Source organism: Syngnathoides biaculeatus, chromosome 5, assembly GCF_019802595.1.
Source record: "Syngnathoides biaculeatus isolate LvHL_M chromosome 5, ASM1980259v1, whole genome shotgun sequence".
Lineage (NCBI taxonomy): Eukaryota > Metazoa > Chordata > Actinopteri > Syngnathiformes > Syngnathidae > Syngnathoides > Syngnathoides biaculeatus.
The window spans coordinates 8,104,470-8,127,614 of NC_084644.1; the positions used below are offsets into that span (position 1 = coordinate 8,104,470).

Genomic DNA, 23,145 nt, shown 5'->3' on the forward strand with positions numbered 1-23,145 from the left:
CTCTATCCTTAATCACCCTACCTGCTGCACATCCTTCCCATCTCTATCCCTCTGTCTGGCCAACCTGTAGAGATCCTTTTCTCCTTCTTTCGTGTCCAACCTGGTGTAAATGTCTTCATATGCCTCTTGTTTAGCCTTTGCCACCTCTACCTTTGCCCTACGTCGCATCTCGATGTACTTCTTTCGCCTCTCCTCAGTCCTCTCAGTATCCCACTTCTTCTTCGCTAATCTCTTTCCTTGTATGACTCCCTGTATTTTGGGGTTCCACCACCAAGTCTCCTTCTCCCCTTTCCTACCAGATGACACACCAAGTACTCTCCTGCCTGTCTCTCTGATCACTGGCTGTCGTCGTCCAGTCTTCCGGGAGCTTCGGTTGTCCATCGAGAGCCTGTCTCACCTCTTTCCGGAAGGCCGCACAACATTCTTCCTTTCTCAGCTTCCACCACATGGTTCTCTGCTCTACCTTTGTCTTCTTAATCTTCCTACCCACCACCAGAATCATCCTACATACTACCATCCTATGCTGTCGAGCTACACTCTCCCCTACCACTACTTTACAGTCAGTAACCTCCTTCAGATTACATCGTCTGCACAAAATATAATCCGCCTGCGTGGTTCTACCTCCGCTCTTGTAGGTCACTATATGTTCCTCCCTCTTCTGGAAATAAGTGTTCACTACAGCCATCTCCGTCCTTTTTGCAAAGTCCACCACCATCTGCCCTTCAAAGTTCCTTTCCTGGATGCCGTACTTACCCATCACTTCTTCATCGCCCCTGTTTCCTTTACCAATATGTCCATTACAATCTGCACCAATCACCACTCTCTCGCTGTCTGGGATGCTCAGAACTACTTCATCTAGTTCCTTCCAGAATTTCTCTTTCAACTCTAGGTCACATCCTACCTGTGGGGCAAAGCCGCTAACCACATCATACATAACACCCTCAATTTCAAATTTTAGTCTCATAACTCGATCTGATACTCTTTTCACCTCCAAGACATTCTTAACCAGCTCTTCCTTTAAAATAACCCTTACTCCATTTCTCTTCCCATCTACTCCGTGGTAGAATAATTTAAACCCTGCTCCCAAACTTCTAGCCTTACTACCTTTCCACCTGCTCTCTTGGATGCACAGAATATCAACCTTTCTCCTAATCATGTTAACCAACTCCTGAGCTTTTCCTGTCATAGTCCCAACATCCAAAGTCCCTACACTCAGTTGTAGGCTCTGTGCATTCCTCTTTTTCTTCTGACGCTGGATCCGGTTTCCTCCTCTTCTTTGTCTTCGACAATATCTTTTAAGTGCAGACCCACAAAAATTCTTAAGAAAACCCTCTTGAAAGTGCACCATTTTACTTTGAAGGTTTACTTCGACTGCTACCAAATTTGATGTATGTTTAGGAAAACGGCGTTCCACGTTACTTTCGACTTCCTGTTTCCCGGCGCCGTTCCCTTCCTGCTCGTCACGGTTCCCTATTTCGTCCTGGACTCCTCGAATGGCGACGACGGCTTTCAGCTCGGGCAGCGCCGGATGAGCCGCGAGGTAGGCGGCGGAGCTGCGGGAAGTGACAGCCCGCAGGAAGCTGGCCGCTTCGGTGGCGTGAGGAAAGCAGGTCGCGGGCTGGCGGGAGCATGGACGGTTGTCCACTTGGAGAAAAACAAGGGATCTGGAGATGGTAAGGGGTAGGACAAAATATCGATAACGCGTTGTATCATATTTTTCTGTCATGAGGTGGTATCAATTAGTATCGGTATCACCATGTTTTTTTTGTGGGATTTTTATACAAAACAACAACAATGTGCCAGAAGATGAAACCTAAGCAATTACAGTTTTTCAATGACTAAAGGAGGGTTGGTTCCTCAAATTCATAAGTCACAAATTATGAATTTGTGGGAAAAGACTGATCCACTGCAAAAGGACTACGGGGTTGTCCTCTATTTTTCCCTCATCCAATTTTTTGGTGTGCTTACCCGTTGGAGTCGCCCGCCGACGGCTTGGCCAGCAGGTTCACGAGCTGCTGGGGGTCAAAGTCGAACAAGCCCCTGTCGACGGCCAGCGGTGCAAAGCCCCTCAGGGCCAGGGGGGTTCGCAGCAGGACACTGAGCGCCCACAGCAGCGACGCGTTGGCGAAGGTGCCCCCTTTGTGCGGGATGGCGGCGTGCACCACCAGGGTCCCTTTGGCCCACAGGGGGCTCTGGTGGGCCGAGCAGTCGCCGCCGTCCCACCCGCAGGCGGCGCTGTCGCAGCCCTTGTCGCACTGAGAATTGGCGTAATGGTTGCGGCAGTAAGGGATGTGGCCCGGGCTGGGGGGCAAAGAGGGTCACATTTGTTAGCTAGACGATACTGGAACCAGCGAACTGTGGACCCAAGGGAAAAATTAATGCTTGCTTGTTCTTTTTTGTCAATAAATTAAAAACAATCCCAAAATAATTACATAAAATGACACACAATTAAAAATAAAATTTAACAAAAAAGTATTAGTGCGAGGGATATGCAAAAAATTTTTTTAATATATAATAAAAAATAAATAAAATTAAATTCAATCAAAATATTCAATTAAGACAATGAATTTAAATAGGTTGCAACCTACGAAAAAAATTAATGCTCGCCTATTCCTTTCTTGTCAATCAGTTAATCATATCAAGAGTTTGATTGAGTTGAGCTTTTTGAATACATATATTTAACATGCTAAATGTAGGGCAATGGAAAATAAGTTTTTTCTTTCGCCCAGTGCACCTCGCATTAAAATGCGGATGCAAACGATTGTTAGTTGTAAAATATATAAAAGACAATAGACACAATAAGCTTTAAATATTTTAAACAAAATAAGAATTTAAAATGAAACAAATATTTCAAATCTATAGATATTTAAATATCAAATGCATGTGTTGAAAATAAAATAATTTGGCAAAGTAAATGAAAAATATAGTAACAATTTGTGAATAAACTGAATAAAAAATAATCCAAACATTAAAATAATATTCAAAATAAATAAATACTTCAAAAAATATAAAATACAAAAACTATATCAACTAAAGCATTCTACTCATGGAAGTAATTTTGTGCAGAACAGTTTGTATGTGTGATGTGAGGAAAGAGCGTCTCACTTGCAGTGTCCCCTGTCCTTGAGGCAGTCCATTCCATCCCGCAGGCACTCGGGCTCGACGCACTCCCTGTCACATGACCCGTCCCGAAACTTGTCTTTGCACTTTCTGCTGGCGGGACACTGACCCCAGGGGTCGCTGGACGCCACTGCGGGCACACAAAAATTCGACATATGGTACGTGGCCTTTACACCATTTTATCACTTGATTCAAGTTTATTTGCAAGGACAGGAAGGATTTTTTTTTTTTTTTTTTTTTTGGTACTTCAAAATACCTCCTTGCTGATGTGCACAGCTTACACTAACAACATAGCTGCAAATTGTGAAATGCTTTTTCATAGTGGGCGGCACGGTGGAACAGCTGCTAAAGTGTTGGCCTCACAGTTCTGAGGTGCCGGGTTCGATCCTGGACCTGCCTGTGTGGAGTTGGTATGTTCTCCCCGTGCCTGAGTGGGTTTTCTCCAGGCGCTCCGGTTTCCTCCCACATCCCAAAAACATGCAACATTAATTGGACGCTCTAAATTGCCCCTAGGTGGGATTGCGAGTGCGGCTGTTTGTCTCCATGTGCCCTGCGATCGGCTTGCGACCAGTTCAGGGTGTACCCCGCCTCCTGCCCGTTGACACCTGGGATAGGCTCCAGCGCGACCCTTGTGAGGATAAGCTGCAAATAAAATGGATGAATGTTCTAATGATACATAATGAGCTTTAAATATTTTAAATAATAAAATGAGAATTTTAAAATGAAACAAATATTTAAAATCTGTAGATACTTAAAAATTAAAATGTTAAAATATTGTTGAATTTTAAAATGTTAAAAATAAAATAGTTTGGCAAAGTAAACCAAAAAAAATCAACAAATCAAAATGAAATTATATGATCAAATTTTCAATTCAAATCAAATTATGCTCCAAAAAATAAAATGGATGGTTGGATGGTCAAATGATACATAATGAGCTTTAAATATTTTAAATAATAAAATGAGAATTTCAAAATAAAACAAATATTTCAAATCTATAGATATTGTATGTGATTGTGAGTGCGGCTGTTTGTCTCTATGTGCCCTGCGGTTGGCTGGCGACCGGTTCAGGGTGTACCCCGCCTCCTGCCCGTTGACAGCTGGAATAGGCTCCAGCACTCCCCGTGACACTTGTGAGGATAAGCGGCTAAAAAAATGGATGGATGGATGTTCTAATGAGTCATTGGCATTTTGTTGTTGTTGTTGCTTTTTCTATACGCTCAGGGGAAACTATCAATAAAAAGAATATTTTGATAAAAGAAAAATTATGAAAGCATAAGATTATATTTTAAGGCCATATTCTGTATTGTAATACAGTAATAGTTGTAATCGCACCATCTGCTTGGGTGACATAAATAATTGTCTCATTGTTTTTCAGCCTGAATGCAGTTCGAACTGCGACAAACGCTTCCTGATGTTTACGCGTTAAATGGGAACAGGAAGTGAGGCCAGTGGGACCCGCCATCAACAGGAAGTTTCCAGGAAACGGAGCCGGCGCTGGATATAACGGTCAGAGTTGGTCGTCTGGGCGACCGGGTATGTGATGGAGAGGGACAGTGGCGCCTGGCAGGTGGGCGTGACACCGCAAACACACGACGTCATCAGAAAAGAGTGAAGTTCAAATTACACCAGTGACGTAAATCATACTGTACTCCGCTGCCTAATACAATATTTTTACACTGATTCCAGGTTGAACTGATTTTTTTTTTTTTTTTTTTTAACTTTTGGCAATTGCAACTTTGGAGGTTGGACTGTACCACTTGTAGCTGCATAGTTAGCGTTTTTGTGTTGAGTCATTCCGTACCTCAAAAATCTTCTATGGCATGATGGGAAAATATGACCTTTGTGTTCTTTCATGACATTTTATGTTGCTGTTTTCAGCTATAATTTCAGTGAGCATTTTCCACATTCGTCCATCAACCCAACATTATTACACCCATGCATCAATTCAACCATTCATCAACTTTTAAATACCCATCCATCCATTTTCTTAGCCGCTTATCCTCATGAGGGTTGTGAGGAGTACTGGAGCCTATCCCAGCTGTCAACGGGCAGGAGGCGGGGTACACCCCGAACCGCAGGGCACATGGAGACAAACAGCCGCACTCACAATCGCACCGAGGGACAATTTAGAGTGTCCGATTAATGTTGCATGTTTTTGGGATGTGGGAGGAAACCGGAGTGCCTGGAGAAAACCCACGCAGGCACGAGGAGAACATGTAAACTCCACACAGGCGGGTCCGGGATTGAACCCGGGACCCCAGAACTGTGAGGCCAACCCTTTACGGCTGATCCACCTTGCCGCCCCTTTTAAATATCAAAATGTAAAACCCCTGCCCCACATTATAGACCACCGTTGTCAAACTCAAGGCCCGTGGGCGGGATCTGGCCCGCTACATGATTTTACGTGGCCCGCAAAGGCAAATCCAGTGTGTCAACTTCCATGATTCTTGTGAAAATCTGTACCAAAATTTCCAATTGTCATATACAATAAATGATAACATCCAGAGTGGCACGGTGGGTCAGCTGGTAAAAGCGTTAGCCTCACAGTTCTGATTTCCCGGGTTCGATCCCGGCCCCGCCTATGTGGAGTTTGCATGTCCTCCCCGTGCTTGCGTGGGTTTCCTCCGAGCACTCCGGTTTCCTCCCACATCCCAAAAAACATGCAACATTAATTGGACACTAAATTGCCCGTAGGTGTGCTTGTGACTGCAGCTGTTTGTCTCCATGTGCCCTGCGATTGTCTGGCGACCGGTTCGGGGTGTACCCCGCCTCCTGCCCGTCAACAGCTGGGATAGGCTCCAGCACCCTCGTGAGGATAAGCGACAAAGAAAATGGATGGATGGATAACATTCAGTTGCTCCAAGCATTTTTGTGGTAACAAACGCGAACAATAGTTGAAAAATCTATTACCCTTGATTATTTTTTTTATGGTGTCACAATCATAACAGACCTTGTGAGGGAAACAATAACTACAATGCGGCCCGTGACCAAAATATTATAAACACATTGCATTGCATGACATATACAGAATAGAAACAGATTTTCCTTATCGTTACCTCGCCTGGTGCAGTACAGTCCGAGTAGAAAGAAATGCAGAGTCCACATCGTGATCTTCAAGTCATCCATCTCCTGACTACCTCTCGAAACTTCTACCAATCCAGTTCCAGTTCTTGACGGAGCATTCGGCCAAGAACCGCAACAGCGCCTTCTTCGTCTCAAAGAACCACCCGCTCCACATTGTTCGCCAGACCTTTTTTGTTTCTTTCTTTTCTTTTTTTTTTTTTGTTTCCCGGAGGCCCTTGCGGATATCTGGACGACTTCCTGCCACTGTGTGCAGAAGAATAGAGCGTCTGTGACTCACAATGTCAAATGCATCAGCAAAAAAAAAAAAAAAAAAGTGTTAACGAAAAAATTGTTTTAAAAGATAATTTTATTCAAAAATTACTTGTTTCTTCTTTCATTTACACCTAAGTACTTGTGCTTTACTGCAGTATAGAATTTGTATTTCAAGGAAATGATTTCAATGTTAATGGGCTCACTGGGCTTCAATGGTGTACCCCAAGGCTCTATACTTGCACCACTGATTTTATCAAATCAAATCAAGTAAAAAGCCTTTATTGTCATTATATGTTGTGCATACAATGAAATGATGAATTATTGTATTTACACTAGGTACAGAAAGTATTCAGAGCGCCTTAAAATCTTCCCTCTTTGCCATATACCAGCCATTCATTAAAAAAAAAAATCCTTCAAGAATGCACACATACACAGAGCATCTTCAGTATATTCACTGTAAAATTCATATCCAGTCATAACCCTTCTCATATCCCCTTTATTAAATCCGCAATGTTTTTAAGTAACATTGTATATGTCATGCAAGTGTAACAATTTAGAAATACGCCAAAAAACAGCAAACTAAAACTACGACAAACTTTGCGATTTTAAGTAACATTTTGAAACTGTGCGATTTTTAGGCAAAATTCCAAATGTTATACAATAACCAACCAACCATAAAACACGTACACACACACTGAGTGGAGTTAATGTGTGTGTATATCTATCAATCTATATCTATCTATCTATCTATCTGCTCTATACTGTAATTTGTTATATTGTAATAATAATGGTTTCGAGGTTTCAAATACACGCTACTTTTATAGCGAAAACATGTTAATTGTTTTCAAAAATATCTTTACATTCATAGTTGACTTTTAGAAAACGAATCGCCTTTTCGTGTCACGTCATCTGACCTAGTGGAGTTGCCGTCCCCACCCGGCCCCCGACGTGCCATGTCCCCTTTTTACTTTCGTTCTTCAAACTTGAAAACGAAGACAGTCGGTCGCTTGAAAATTGCTTCCTTTCTTCCTTTTTTAATTCCTGAATTCACATTTATTTATTAAATCAAAACGAGAAGATTGTGGGTTTAATCCTTGGAAGACATTTTCCTTTTCGTTTTTTTTTTTTTTTTTTTTGACAGGACAGGTTTGACAGGCAACGTAAAGTAAGTGGACGACAGCACACAAGTGAAAGTGTTGCGTTTTAACAAGGATATTCTTTTTCATGTTTTTTTTTTTTTACCGTGATTATATTTCCGTAAGCGCTGTTCATGCGTGTGATAATAATGTGAAATTTTGAATACGATGTGAATATGTGCTTCGACTATGCGTGTGTGGCGGACAAGCCAAAGTGAAAATGAAAATGGACGTGCAGTGAAAATCCCTTCAAATTACTGCGGTTAAAAAAAAAACAAAACGAGAAGCATTGCACTGTCCTCAACTAAAGTTCTACCCGAGTATACACGACTCACAATAAGGTCGAGATATTTGGCTTTGGGATGACATTTCTTGATGAAACTAATGTGCACTTTAACCTTTGTTGAATTTATTATTATTATTTTTGTTTTCACAACTTGCTGTTCAACAGCGAGAAGTTGAATGAACAGCATTGTTTGACCCATTCGCCACATAAATACTTAAAATATATTTTAATGTCTTGACAGGCATTAATAACAATTAATGTCACATGTTACTACAGATAATAAAATTATTTCATGCTCTTGATAATATAATTATTCATACTAAATACAATCAAATACATTGGTAACAAAATTGCTGATAGAATAAATGATAATCCGGCCATCCATCCATTTCCTTCACTGCTTATCCTCACGAGGGTCACAGGGAGTGCTGGAGCCTATCCCAGCTCACTTCCATTCGCAGTCGCATTCAACCTATGGGCAATTTAGAGTCTCCAAATCATGTTTTTGGGATGTGGGAGGAAGCCGAAGGAAAGCCACGCATGAAAGAAGAAAGAAGTGCAATAAAATGATTTTTTTAAAATAATAAAGGTTATTAAAAATACAAAAAAAACACCACACACGCAATGTACAAATGTCCACCAAAATTCAAATAGGAGTCTTTGAAATCTATTTTTTTAATGTCATACAATAAATGTGCAAAATATGTTATTACAAAAATAAAGTTTAATAATTTTCTGAAATAATAATTGTAAAGCATCAAAATACAAATATTTGATCTTAATAATTTTGATATTTACTAATATACTCAAACATTAATGATCAAGAAAAAGTCATGTGAAAATTATTTTATCTGATTAAGAATACAACCAAATATTTTTCCCATCGGATACAACTATAAAAACAATCTCCAATGTTATTTGTTTTTATATTTGATTAAAGAATGCTCTTCAATACAGCAAAAATACAATGTAATAATTTTCTGCAATAATAATTATCATCATCATCATTATAAAGCATCAAAATACAAATATTTTATCTTTATTTGGATATTTACCAATGTACTCACACGATAATGATAAGTAAAAAGTCATCTGAAAATTATTTTATCTTATTAGGAATACAACCAAATCATTTTTCTATAGGATACAACTATAAAAACAATCGCTAATGTTATTTGTTTTTACATTTGATTAAAGAATGCTCTTTAATACAGTAATCCAATGTAAGATTTTGGAGTAATATATACAAAATATGTTCCTGTATCAATACTAATGATAATATAAATGACAATAATACTGATAACTCATAATACAGCGATTGGAGCTCGTTAACAAAACAATAATGTTTCTGGGTAGCCACTTCTGTCAAATTCGATGGCCCTTTATGATATAATGCAGGTAGACAGATTTATAATGATAAGACAATGTAAGGCGGCACGGTGGTTCCAGCTGGAAAATGTTGGGCTCACAGTTCTGAGGTCGCGGGTTCAATCTCGGACCCGCCTGTGTGGAGTTTCCATGTTCTCCCCCGTGCCTGCGTGGGTTTCCTCCGGGCACTCCGGTTTCCTCCCACATCCCAAAAACATGCAGCGTTAATTGGACTTATGATGAGCTCTTGTGTGTACAGATATGTCGAGAGCGAGCACCTTTTTCTTCCCGTTGCTGTTTACGTGTGTGGACGTGTGCATCCTGAGGGGCTTGCGTTCCCTGCAGCTCTCGCCACACTTCTCCATTCCATGCCCGCCGCTCACCGCCATGTGGACGGGAGAGCTGATCCGGGCTGTCCTCCTCCTCCTCCTCCTCTTGTTGCTCCCGCCCAGAGGTCCCTCGTGGGCCGGGGGGTTCGGAAGTCTCCAGAGCGTCCTGGTCCTGTGCTTGCACCTCCCGGTTTACGTGACGCTTCTCCGCGCTCTGGGCTGGGGAGCGGAGGAGGAGATGTGGGCGTGGCACTCCTGGGAAAGGGTGAGAAATACACTTTTACAACTAAAAACTGAAGTCATAGTCATTTTCACACCTAAAGTCCCACAAATGTTGAGTTAAGGTGGAAAAGAACTGCAAGTTCCTAGAGCTACCGTAATTTCCAGCCTACAGAGCGCACCCGATTACAAGCCTCACCCAGCACATTTGTAAAGGAAATACCATTTGGTACATACATAAGCCGCAACTCTGTAAAAGCCGCAAGTGCCCACATTGAAACACGATATTTACAAAGAAAGACAGTACACAGAAAGAGTTTACAAAGTTTTAATACCTTAGCATAGCTTAACATAACAACAAAACGGTAGCACGAACAGGGCTGGAATGAAAAAAAACATACTGGTAAAAAAAAAAAAAAAAAAAAAAGAGTAGTAGTAGTAGTAGTTGTAACACAGTAGCACAGCACTAACATGGCCGGTTTAAAAAAAAAAACATACCTAAATGACTAACACTCGGCAGTAACACAGCAACAACACGCTAGCGCGGCGCTAACAATGGCGCGACGCTAACAGGGCCGGTTAAAAAAAAATATACCAGTAAAAATCACTGAGATACGGCAGTAACACAGCAGCAACATGCTAGTACAGTGCTAACGCTAGCACAGTGCTAACAGGGTCGGTTAAAATATAAAAACATACCGGTAAATGTCACTTCTTCGGCACATACATTCCACCGGTCTCACGATTACCTTTTCCGCTTGAGTGCCCCCTTGCAGCCGTTAGAAAAAAATGCACAAATTTGATGCATCACTGCATAAATCGCAAGGTTGAAAGCGTGTGAAAAAAGTCACGGCTTATAGGCTGGAAATTACGGTAAATGTTCTTTGAAATTGTGGCAGAAATGCAGTTCCCTTCCTACAAATACCAAGAACAAAAACTTCTGGAATTTTAAGTGCAAAGTACTGCACATTTCTGGAACCTGAGGTGGAAAGGCAATCCAAGGACCTAGAACTAACGTTTCCAGGAAGCTTAGGTGAAAAGTAATTGCAAGTATCTGAAACTAAATGTTCCTAGATGTTTTGGTGCAAAGGAACTCCAAATTAAAGTAAAACTAAAGTTTCCTGGAACTTAGAGTCGAAAGGATGTGCAAGTACCAAGAACTAAAGGTTCCTGGATCTTTAGGTATAACCTGGCATTGAACTGCATTGGCGTTCTTGAAACTAAAGCCACGTGCCGCCTTAAAGTTCGAGGAACCGTCAGTGCTTGGTTAGTGAAATTCCTTTTCTGTAAGTACTAAGAACTACAGGATCCTGGGACTTTAGATACTGAGAGTCTAGCGTGCGAAAGAGGCTGAAAATCAGAATATTTGTGCAGGTTTTTCAGGGCTACCTGGTGATGGTGGTGTCGTGGATCTACTGGACTCAGTACGTCCAGTCTATGGTGCTGTCTTTGTCTCACTTTGTGATGTCTGCGTGGAGGCCGAGCTGCAAAGACCAGAAGCCTAAAAACGGCACCACCTCATCTCTGAGGAGATTGCTTGGATTCATGCGGCCTCACCTTGGCTACTTTGCGGTCGTGTTGCTTCTCGTGGGGCTCTCTTCCTTCTGTAAGTTATTTTATTCAACCAAGACAGTTCTGAGTCGTAAACAAATCTGATGTATGTGGTTTCGGAAATATTGAAGACAATTTAATGTACAATTAACCGAACGTACTGTACACGATTCATCCATGGATGCTATTTTGCTTTTCCTGGGGTGGGGTGGCAGGGGCAAAAACCGAAGCAGAAAAGCTTGCACTTTCATTTCACGAGTCACTTTGCCTAGCTCTCATGGGAAGTTCCAGAGACTTTCCCTGGCGTGCCGAGAGACAGTCTCTCCAACATGCCCTGGGTCTTCCCTGGGGCTTCCTTCCGGTGGGATATGCCCAAAACACCCAACCACATCCCAGAGGTACCGTGTTTGGCTCCTTCCGATGCAGAGGATTGCCGGAATCAGCCATTCCCAGAGGACTGAGTTTCTCACCCGAGCGCTAAAGAGGAAACTCATTTTGGCCATTTGACTCAGCTCTTTCTTCACCTGGACATACCAATACAGAGTTCACATGACTGCAGATACTGCATCAATGTGGTTGTTGATCTCCCGCGCCATTCTTCTGTCACTTGTGAACAACACCCCAAGATACTTAAATTCCTCTACTTTGGGAAGGATCTTCTTCCCGAAACTCTAACCCTTTCTGACAGAGGACCCTGGCCTCAGATTTGGAGGTGCTGATTCTTATCCTAACCCACTGAGCTGTGAAGCGCTCCAGCGAGAGCTGAAGGTAGTGTCTTGATGAAACCAACAGAACCATATCCAAAAGCACAGATGCCATGCCTCCAAATGGCTCCTCAGCTAATAGAAATTCTGTCCATTAAGGTTGTAAACAGAATCAAACATACGTCGTCGTGTTTTCAGGTGAAATGGCGGTCCCCCTGTACATGGGTCAGATTACAGACTGGATCCAGAACCAGGAGAAGCCTGACGTTTTCACAGAGGCCATCACAATGATTGCAGTCATGACACTTGTCAGGTAGACATTTGGAATTTTATAACATTTGTGCGTGTACATTTTGAAGAGATGTTCCTCGTGTTCTGTTCCAGTGGGGTGTTGGAGTTCATCGGGGACCTGATGTACAACGCTACCATGAGTCACATTCACACGGCGGTGCAGGGAGATGTGTTGCAGGCCATACTCAACCAGGAGATCGCTTTCTTTGACGCCACCCCCACAGGTTAATGTTAACACAAGGTTTACAGTTACAGTGAAGAAAATAAGTATTTGAACACCTGAGAAAACCAATGTTAATATTTGGTACAGTACCATTTGTTTGTAATTACATAGGTCAAACGTTTCCTGTAGTCGTTCACCAGGTTTGCACAAACTGCAGGAGGGATTTTGGCCCACTCCTCCACACAGATCTTCGCTAGATCAGATAGGTTTCTGGGCTGTCGCTGAGAAACACGGAGTTTCAGCTCCCTCCAAAGATTTTCAATTGGGTTTAGGCCACCACAGAACCTTTATATGCTTCTTATGGACCCACTCCTTGGTTTTCCTGGCTGTGTGGTTTGGGTCATTGTCATGTTGAAAGACCCAGCCACAGCCAATCTTTAACGCTCTGACTGGGGGAAAGAGGTTGTTTCCCAAAATCTCACAATACATGGCCACGATCATCCTCTCCTTAATACAGTGCAGTCGTTCTGTCCCATGTGCAGAAAAACACCCCCAAAGCACGATGCTACCACCCCCATTGCTTCACAGTAGGGATGGTGTTCTTGGGATGGAACTCATCATTTGTCTTCCTCCAAACACGGTTTGTGGAATTATGACCAAAAAGTTGAAATTTTGGTCTCATTTGACCACAAAACCTTCTCCCATGTCTCCTCTGTATCATCCAAATGGTCATCGGCAAACTTAAGACGGGCCTTGACATGTGCTGGTTTAAGCAGGGGAACCTTCTGTGCCATGCATGATTTCAAACCATGACTTCTTAGTGTATTACCAACAGTCACCTTGGAAACGGTGGTCCCAGCTCTTTTCAGGTCATTCACCAAGTCCTGTCGCGTAGTCCTGGGCTAATTTTCCAAGGATCATTGAGACCCCACGAGGTGGTATCTTGCACGGGGGTCCACTCCGGTTGAGATTGACCATCATATTTAGGTTCTTCCATTTTCTAATGATTGCTCCAACAGTGGACCTTTTTTCACCACGCTGCTTAGCAATTTCTCCGTAGCCCTATCCAGCCGTGTGGCGTTGTTTAATTTTGTCGCTGGTGTCTTTGGACAGTTCTTTGGTCTCGGCCATATTACAAGTTTGAGTCTTACTGATTGTATGGGGTGGACAGGTGTCTTTATGCAGCTCACGACCTCACACAGGTGCATCTGATTCAGGATAATACATGGAGTGGAGGTGGACTAAAAGGTCTTTCGGGGTCAGAATTCTAGATGATAGAAACGTGAGGTATCGTTGTATTGTGTCGTTCCAGGTGAGCTGGTGTCTCGCATCACCACGGATACCAACACCATGAGCGAGGCGCTGAGCGAGAAGCTGAGCCTCCTCATGTGGTACACGGGCCGCGTGGTCTTCCTCTTCTACTTCATGGTCAAGCAGTCCTGGAAAATGTCCCTGCTCACGTCCTTGGGGTTGCCCGTCATTTGGGTTGTGCCGAAGTTAACCGCACACTTCCACCAGGTAGCACACCACAACGAGCGTAAAACGGAATATACATATATATATATATATATATATACACGTGCTTCGGAGTCAGAGCAAATACAGTGTAATTTGTATGAAAATCAACAAACTTTGTTTTAAGCAAAAACCTGTAGGATAAATTTGAATCCTCAGTGAGCCTGGTGTACTGTATGTATTCTACTAATATTGAGGATAATGAGTAGGCGTCACCAATAACAGACATTTTTGAACCTCAAACAGACGAGCAGGATGTTTTTATAAAACAGTACTTTATAACTTGTCCAATGATCATTATTAAAGGGAAAATATAGTGGTTTGCATTAACAATGTATCCAACAGGTCATGTAATACGTACTCAATTTTGACAATATGATGTTAAATCCTCTCTCATTTAATAGTGTTTTGAGAAGATTTTTATCGACAATTCCGAATTTTTAGGGGCGCTGACATTTTCGCGAGTCACACGACCTACGTGCGCGGATGCGACGTAGTACGTGTTGCACCAAAGGTTCGATTACATGGGACACCACTATGCCCAGCGCCAATTACTCGGATTTATCCTCATCTGATGAAAAAATAGCAGTATCGGTTGATCGGGAAGATAGAGGAATACTTCCATACAGATTTGAACCTGTGTTAAATATTCGGATGGGAATGACGCGGAGTCCGCGGGGCCACGAGCGAGCTCCGGCTGTAAATAATGTTGAATATTCGGATGGTTCTTTGGGGGGAATGACGCGGAGTCGGACGAGTGAGCTCCGCCAAGCGGCGGGGCCGTGAGCGAGTTCCCCGAGCCCCGGCACTCACGGCCCTGCCGCTTGGCGGAGCTCACTCGTCAGACTCCGCGTCATTCGCATCCGAAGAACCATCCGAATATTCAACATTATTTACAGCCACAGGTTCAATTCTGTACGGAAGTATTCCTTCGTCCTCCCGATCAACCGATAATGCTCTTTATTAATCAGATGAAGATAAATCGGAGAAATCACCGCTGGGCATAATGGCGTCCCGTGTCATCAGGCCTTTGGTGCGGCACCTCATACGTCACATCCGCGCACGTAGGCCATGTGACTATGTCATGTGACCTGAAAAATCTTAATTGTCGATAAAAATCTTCTCAAAAGAGCATTAAATGAAAGAGGATTTACCATCACATTGTCAAGATAGAATACATATTACATAACCTACTGGATACATTGTTGATCCAAACCACCGGAATTGCCCTTTAAACGTTCAACAAACGTAATGTTTGCATAAAATTCAAAGACAGCTCATCCATTCAACCTTACATACGTTTTTGTAAAGATTGAAGAAAATTCGGAGTCCTCAATAATCTTGATGAAACTGTTTTCAAGAAGATGGAACAGAATTTAGTCTTCAGTGACGCTAAAGTGTTTTTCCCTCAACATCAATCACTAATCATTCTCGATTGAAGCTAACGCATGTTTTCGTAAAGATCAAAGACAGTACCCTAACCTTCTATACCTGAAACGCCAGTGTCTTGATTTTTCTGTTTTCCCACCTTTTGTAGGCATTATCAGTGAAGGTTCAAGAGTCTTTGGCAAAGGCCAACCAGGTGGCCACAGAAACCTTCTCCTGCATCAAGACTGTGAAGAGTTTTGCCAATGAGGACGGCGAGACGGAACGCTACACGCGGTGCATGGAGGAATTGTACGCCCTGAACAAGATGGAATCGGTGATGTACGCCGCCACCACTTCGGCCAACAGCGTGAGGATCCCGCCTTCCAGTTTTTGACCCCTTTCAACGAGGCTTAAGTGCATGTTTTCGTAAACAACAAAGACAATTTTGAGGTTTCCACAAACATAACACGACCACTGACAGCTTTAAAGAACTTAAAAAAAAATCCATGTTAACTGGGAAGACTAGCAATGATTAAACATAAAAAAAAATATCTGAGTCTTCCAAAAACTTAGTTTGTTTATTATTATTATTATTATTTATTTTTTTGTGTCGATAAAAAAGACATCTACATACCTAACATATTTTTGGTCAACAGCAAAGACAGTTATGTAGACCTTATTTTAAAGATCGAAGTTCTCAGTGAACCTAACTTTTGAGTTTCCATAAAAATCAGAGACAATTTTGAATGTTCTGAGATTTTTTTTCGTAAACATCCGTGGCATTTTTAGTCTTCATTGATTGTAACAATATAAAATGGAATACAAAAGACTTTGCTAAACCTTAAAATACATGCTTTTGAATCTTCAACAACCTAAACCAGGGGTGTCAAACTCAGTTTTATCGTGGGTCACGCTGTAGTTACGGTTTCTGTCAGAGGGCCATTATGACTGAAACCACGAAGATCACACGATTTGCCTTCGCGGACCACATAAAATCATGTGGTGGGCCGCATCCGGCCCCCGGGCCTTGCATTTGACACCAGTGACCGAAAGTAAATTTTCAGAAACTTCAGAAAATTGATCCTTTAGTGAAACTAACATGTTTTCGTAACTGCTGCAGACTAATTTGAGTCTTCAAAAAAACACGTTCTTCTTGTTCGTGTTCTTCATAAATGTCAAAAATCAAGGGTAACGGGGTTTTCAACTATTGTTGATGTTTGGTAACACAAAAAGGCTTGCAATAACTCAACGTCATCATTTATGATATGACAGTTTGAAATTTTGATTCAAATTTGAACAAAAAAATCATACACACGATTTGCCTTTGCGGGCCACGTAAAATCAAGTGGTGGCTCGCATGTGGCCCCCGGTCCTTGAGTTTGACACCTACCTGTGACCTAAAATACATTTTCAGAAATTGATCCTTAATTGAAACTAACATGTTTTCGTGACTGCTGAAGACGAATTTGAGTCTTCAAAAACTTTTTTTCTTGTTCATGTTCTTCACAAATGTCAAAGACGTGATTGAATGTTTACATTTTTTTTAAAAAATTGTTTTGTGTTCCCAGCTGACCACTCTGGTCATGAAGGTGTGCATTCTGTACTACGGAGGCGTGATGGTGACCCGGGGGGCGATCAGCAGCGGGGAGCTCGTCGCCTTTGTTCTCTACGAGCTTCAATTTGCTTCTGTTGTGGATGTGAGCTATCAATTCAAAGACAGATATTGTATGCGGTGTAATAACAAATAATTACATGTCCTATGTCATTCCTTAGGCCTTAATGCAATCCTACCCGGAGGTGAAGAAGGCCATCGGTGGCTCTGAGAAGATCTTTGAATATCTGGACCGAAAACCTCAGGTACCCCCTGAAGGAACCTTGGCCCCAGAACACCTGATGGGACACGTTCAGTTCAAAAACGTCACGTTTTCCTACTCCGGCAACAACGACCCCGACAGCGTTATACTCAAGGTTTGTTACGACCGATACGTTGTCACAAGAATCGTTATACATCAACAAATTCTATTTTTCATAAACATCAAAGAGTTCATTTCATTTATGAGAATTTAGCCTTGTTCATTAAGCTTGACCACAATTTGGAATCTTCACATAACTAAACAATTCATGCAGACACTTTTATAATCTTAACGACCTATGGTACTTTTTTGTAAAGATTGACGACGACTATGGAAGTAAATGTGCGCCACCAGGATTGGAATTTGAAATGTAAAGTGATCACATTTTCAATAGTTTTATTTCAGTATAACTTTTCATTCGTAACAATTCAACCGTCTACAATTCGCCGCCAGACAATCCAGTTACGTTTTCATAGTATGTGACGTCACGTGACTAAGAAAGCGTAACTGCGATTGGCTGGGTGTTCGGTTGTGACCTGAAGTAACCCTGCCTGGTGGCACAAACGGTGAATTTTCGGCGGCGAATTGTAGCCAATTGAATTTCAGACAGCGAATTGTAGCCGGTTGCTTCGTTAACATTGAAAAGTTACACTGAAATACAACTATTGAAAATGTGATCACGTTACATTTCAAATTCAAATCCCGTTTTCTATGGGATTTCAAATTCAAATCCTGGTGGCACTAATTTACTTCCATAGACAACAGACCAAACGTATTATTTATTTGTAAACATCAAGGACACTTTTCCACCTTCAACAATCCTAAATCACGCAATTTTATGGATGTTAAAGAAACTTTGTCTTTTGTAAAGCTATTGTGGACCTTTCTGTCCCAGGGCGTGTCCCTGGAGATAAAACCGGGGAAGATCACTGCACTGGTGGGGCTCAACAGAGCTGGGAAGTCCACCTGCGTCAGGCTACTGGAAAGGTTTTATCAGCCCCGAGGTGGACAAATCCTCCTGGATGGGAAGCCCCTGGACAGTTACAAAGATGCTTATCTTCGGCAGAAGGTAACTGGGACCAACTTATGCGGATTCAGTGAAGGGGTTGAACGGCTAAAATTGTAGTTTTATTACCGTAATTCCCGGCCTACAGAGCGCATCTGGTTACAAGCCTCAGCGAGTACATTTGTAAAGCAAATACAATTTGAAGTTAGGTAGTGCTAACACTGGCACCACGCTAAGGCTAACGCAAGCACTGCGCTAGCGCTATCAGTGCCCGTTAAAATAAAACTTACTGGTAAATATCACTGAGACACGCCAGTAACACAGCAGCAACACGCTAGCACAGCGCTAACGCTTGCGCAGCACTAACATGGCCAGTAAAAGTCACTTCCTCGGCACATATATTCCACAGGTCTCATTCTTACCTCTTGCGCTCGAGTGCCCCCTATACTGTAATTTCCTGCCTACAGAGCGCACCTGATTATAAGCCTCACCCAGTATGTTTGTAAAGGAAATACCATTTGAAGTTAGCTAGTGCTAACACTGGCACCACGCTAAAACTAATGCAAGCGCTGCGCTAGCGCTAACGCAAGTCCAAGCACTGCGCTAGCGCTAACAGTGCCAGTTAAAATAAAGCTTACTGGTAAATATCACTGAGACACGCCAGTAACACAGCAGCAACACGCTAGCACAGCGCTAACGCTTGCGCAGCACTAACATGGCCGGTAAAAGTCACTTCCTCGGCACATATATTCCACAGGTCTCATTCTTACCTCTTGTGCTCGAGTGCCCCCATACCGTAATTTCCTGCCTACAGAGCGCACCTGATTATAAGCCTCACCCAGTATGTTTGTAAAGGAAATACCATTTGAAGTTAGCTAGTGCTAACACTGGCACCACGCTAAAACTAATGCAAGCGCTGCGCTAGCGCTAACGCAAGTCCAAGCACTGCGCTAGCGCTAACAGTGCCAGTTAAAATAAAACTTACTGGTAAATATCACTGAGACACGCCAGTAACACAGCAGCAACACGCTAGCACAGCGCTAACGCTTGCGCAGCACTAACATGGCCGGTAAAAGTCACTTCCTCGGCACATATATTCCACAGGTCTCATTCTTACCTCTTGTGCTCGAGTGCCCCCATACCGTAATTTCCTGCCTACAGAGCGCACCTGATTATAAGCCTCACCCAGTATGTTTGTAAAGGAAATACCATTTGAAGTTAGCTAGTGCTAACACTGGCACCACGCTAAAACTAATGCAAGCGCTGCGCTAGCGCTAATGCAAGTCCAAGCACTGCGCTAGCGCTAACAGTGCCAGTTAAAATAAAACTTACTGGTAAATATCACTGAGACACGCCAGTAACACAGCAGCAACACGCTAGCACAGCGCTAACGCTTGCGCAGCACTAACATGGCTGGTAAAAGTCACTTCCTCGGCACATATATTCCACAGGTCTCATTCTTACCTCTTGCGCTCGAGTGCCCCCTATACTGTAATTTCCTGCCTACAGAGCGCACCTGATTATAAGCCTCACCCAGTACGTTTGTAAAGGAAATACCATTTGGTACATACATACGCCACAGCTGTGTAAAAGCTGCAAGTGCCACATTGAAACCCACATTGAAACACGAGTTTAACGCAAACGCTAGCATCGCGCTGACGCTAGCGTTGCGCTAACACAAACGCTAGCGCCAGTGCTGCTAACAGGGCCAGACCGGTAAAAGCCACTTCCTCGCCACATATATTCCACCGGTCTCACTCTTACCTTTTCCGCTCGAGTGCCCCCATGCGGCAGTTAGAAAAAATTTACAAATTAGCCGTGTCACCGCATAAACCGCAGGGTTGACAGCGTATGAAAAAAGTCGCGGCTTTTCGGCCGGAAATTACGGTAGCCAACTACGGTGGGATCCAAAGTACATTAATCAATGACATCATTCAATCTTTTTTCCCATCTTTTAAGACTAGTAGTGATCAGAATAGTAATTATCTTGCATCTCTGTATATCACTGTTATTATTATGATGGTGCAATCATTAATGCTGGCTTGTTTCCATTCCACCTTTTAATTCTCTGGGAGCTCAATCGATCAAGAAAGCCATCTCAAAAGTGGTTGACTAAGATCTTTCTTTACATTTTTTTTTCAATATCCATTCATCATATGCAGGGATTTAAAAAAAAGTTACAAGTCTATTTTGACAAAGAAGAGAAAACACAGATGTGTTCATAATAAAGGGAGTAAAAATAGAATGATGGCAAGAAAATAAATCAGTTTCAGTACAAAAAGTCAAATGTTTTTGATTTTTTTTTTTTTTTAATTCCCACCGTTCCCATCAGATCTCGGTGGTAAGCCAGGACTGTGCGCTGTTTGCCCGATCTGTGCGGGAGAACATCAAGTACGGCTGCTCGGACGCCAGCGACGAGGACATGCACGAGGCCGCCCGGTTGGCCAGCGCCCACGACTTCATCACGGGACTCTCCAAGGACTACGACACAGGTGCCAGCACACCACCTGGGTTGCAAAAAGGCTTGACGGTTATGGAAAGTTTCTTGAAATTTTCCAAGGGAAGCTGAGATGAGGCGGAAACTGGTTAGAGCACAGGTGTCAAACTCAAGGCCCGGGGGCCGGATGTGGCCCGCCGCGAGATATTATGTGGCCCGCGAAGGCAAATCATGTGGATCAACTTCCAAGGTTGTTGTTAAAATCTATACCAAAATTTCAAATGGTTGACGTATTGATAGCATTTTTGTGCTACTAAATAACAATAGTTTAAAAGAAAAAAAAAACATTGCGCTTGAGTTCTGACTCCAAAACTAATTCATAAATTTCATGTGTAAAAATGCTGAGGCTGTTAAAGATGTTTATGGTTTCACAGTCATAACGGCCCTCTGATGGAAACCATAACTACCGTATCATACAGTACTATCCGTGCAGCAGCCGCTGAAGGACGGCCTCCGCAGGCCTTGTGAATCGCCACCGGCCTTGTCGACAAGGCTCGTCGCGGTGCGGGGGCCGCGGTGGCTCATCTCCGTTGCGGAAGTGGATTGGAGGGGGAGGCGGTTTGGCCGTGGCGTCTTCCTTGCTCGTGGGCGGCGTTGTTTTTATCACCGCCGCGCGGAGCTGCATCGGGGGGGGGGGTGCTTTGGCCGTGATCCGCACATCATCTAAATGTGGCGCGATGTCACGGGCAGTAGATGCAGCCAATATGCCGACCACTTGGATGTCGAATGACTCTTCCGCAACTTGGACAACGCGCTCTCCGCTCACATTTATTTTTTCGTTTAGACATTGAAGTGAATAATGTTATATGTAGTTTTCATTTCAAAATATCTATTTTAGAATGTTTATAGGGACGACACTTGACCTTTAAAATGTGTTGAATTTTTATAAATTTCAACTTTGAAAAGTCACATAACTACCACCTGTTTGATGTGGTAAATGTTGCATTTTTGTTGCCTAGATGCCGGTGAGAAAGGGGGACAGCTCTCTGGTGGCCAGAAGCAACGCATCGCCATCGCCCGAGCTTTAATCAGGCGACCCACCGTCTTGGTCCTCGACAACGCAACCAGCGACTTGGACACTGAAAATGAACATCAGGTAAGACCCTTGAAGCAAGAACCATCTCATCCATTTTTTTTTCCTGGCTGATCCTGCGTCTAAGATAATGATGTGGGATGTTGCCGTCGACATCATACAAGTTTGGAACAATTGATGCATTTTGCAAAACTCAGACACTTTGCAACCGTCAAAACCTTACATATTCATTTTTGCAAAGAATGAAGAAAATTTTGAGTCTTCACCAAACCTAACCTGATTTTTCATAAAACGTCAAAAACACTGTAATCATCAATGGAGCCACTGTTTTTATTTAAAGATTAAAGACACGCACAGTTCACGAAAAGTGTACCGCGCCCGTCCTCTTCCACAGGTCTTCCAAGCTTTACTGAGCCAGGACCTCAACAGTTTCTCCGTGCTCCTGATCTCCAACAAGATGAGCGTTGTGGAGAAGGCCGACCACATCGTCGTCCTCCACCAGGGTGCGGTCGTGGCGGAGGGCCGCCACCACCAGCTGTTGGAAAGGAGCGAGCTTTATGCCCGACTGGTGAAAAAGGGGGCATAATGCAGATGCTGCAAGTGGAGCGCAGACCTTTTTAAACTATATACTGTAAATTGTATTTTAATTCCATCCATATATGTTGACGCTGCATCATCAGCCTATTTACCATTTTATTATTGAGTATGCATTGTTTGGATGGATAAGCTTCCAACTCCGCCATCTTGTGTGTCATAGAGGTCAGAGAACACGGGTGAGAGGTTGAAGTTTTTTTTTCTATTGTAAATTTATTCTATTGGTCTCAGGACTGTGGTGACTATCCGTAAGTGTGTCTGTGAATGGCCCCCTCTCTCTACTTGTTTTATTCACTTTTACACAGAAATTGTCTTTTTTAAACCCTAAACATCTTTTTTGTGATGTTTTTTTCTGTTATCAAATTCATTGTCCTTTGGCGTGTGGGTCCACATCCCTTTCGACTGATCTCACCAGCCACTTTAATGAAAACAAACGCTTAATAAATAAATGCATTTATTTTATCCACATGGTCATTTTTATCCTCAAATCCCCTCCTGCGCCCTTACTCCCTATTCTGCCATTTTTGGAACCTTTTGATGCTAATCTTTGCTATGATAAGCGACTTAAACGGCAACGAATGTTTATTTTTGACAGATAGCTCGTCCGTGCTTCCAGCGTTCTCAAACTTAGGTGGGCATAAACCCCCAAAAACGCGTCGTTTGTCCCGTATCTGTGGTGGTTTTAAAAACTATCCCCTATTCTTGAGCTAGCAGGGTAGTTGTCCTGACTCCCTATTCTGCCATTTTTGGAACCTTTTGATGCTAATCTTTGCTAA

General features: G+C 42.7%; 1 protein-coding gene across 3 annotated transcripts; it reads left to right on the forward strand.

Annotated features, from left to right (window-relative positions):
- Positions 1 to 1,258: 1,258 nt before the first annotated feature.
- Positions 1,259 to 22,831, forward strand: tap1 (transporter 1, ATP-binding cassette, sub-family B (MDR/TAP)). Of its 3 annotated transcripts, none has more exons than XM_061821189.1 (14): positions 1,259 to 1,673; positions 3,150 to 3,278; positions 9,506 to 9,840; positions 11,169 to 11,400; positions 12,248 to 12,362; positions 12,434 to 12,564; positions 13,816 to 14,021; positions 15,556 to 15,753; positions 16,955 to 17,083; positions 17,160 to 17,354; positions 18,135 to 18,308; positions 20,578 to 20,737; positions 21,702 to 21,838; positions 22,170 to 22,831. In XM_061821189.1, the coding sequence occupies exons 1-14, from the start codon at positions 1,391 to 1,393 to the stop codon at positions 22,359 to 22,361; spliced, it is 2,616 nt and encodes an 871-aa protein (XP_061677173.1). In that variant the 5' UTR covers positions 1,259 to 1,390; the 3' UTR covers positions 22,362 to 22,831. The 3 variants fall into 3 exon arrangements, with proteins under 3 accessions (XP_061677173.1, XP_061677174.1, XP_061677175.1); XM_061821190.1 differs by lacking the exon at positions 3,150 to 3,278 and adding an exon at positions 4,496 to 4,626 and having other exon boundaries at positions 1,534 to 1,673; XM_061821191.1 differs by lacking the exons at positions 1,259 to 1,673; positions 3,150 to 3,278 and adding an exon at positions 7,174 to 7,621.
- Positions 22,832 to 23,145: the final 314 nt, after the last annotated feature.

Coding starts and splice junctions, on each gene's coding strand:
- tap1 (XM_061821189.1), top strand. CDS start 1,391: ATGTTTAGGAAAACGGCGTTCCACGTTACTTTCGACTTCCTGTTTCCC. Junction 1,674..3,149: donor AAACAAGGGATCTGGAGATG/GTAAGGGGTAGG, acceptor TCCATCCCGCAG/GCACTCGGGCTCGACGCACT. Junction 17,084..17,159: donor AATTTGCTTCTGTTGTGGAT/GTGAGCTATCAA, acceptor GTCATTCCTTAG/GCCTTAATGCAATCCTACCC.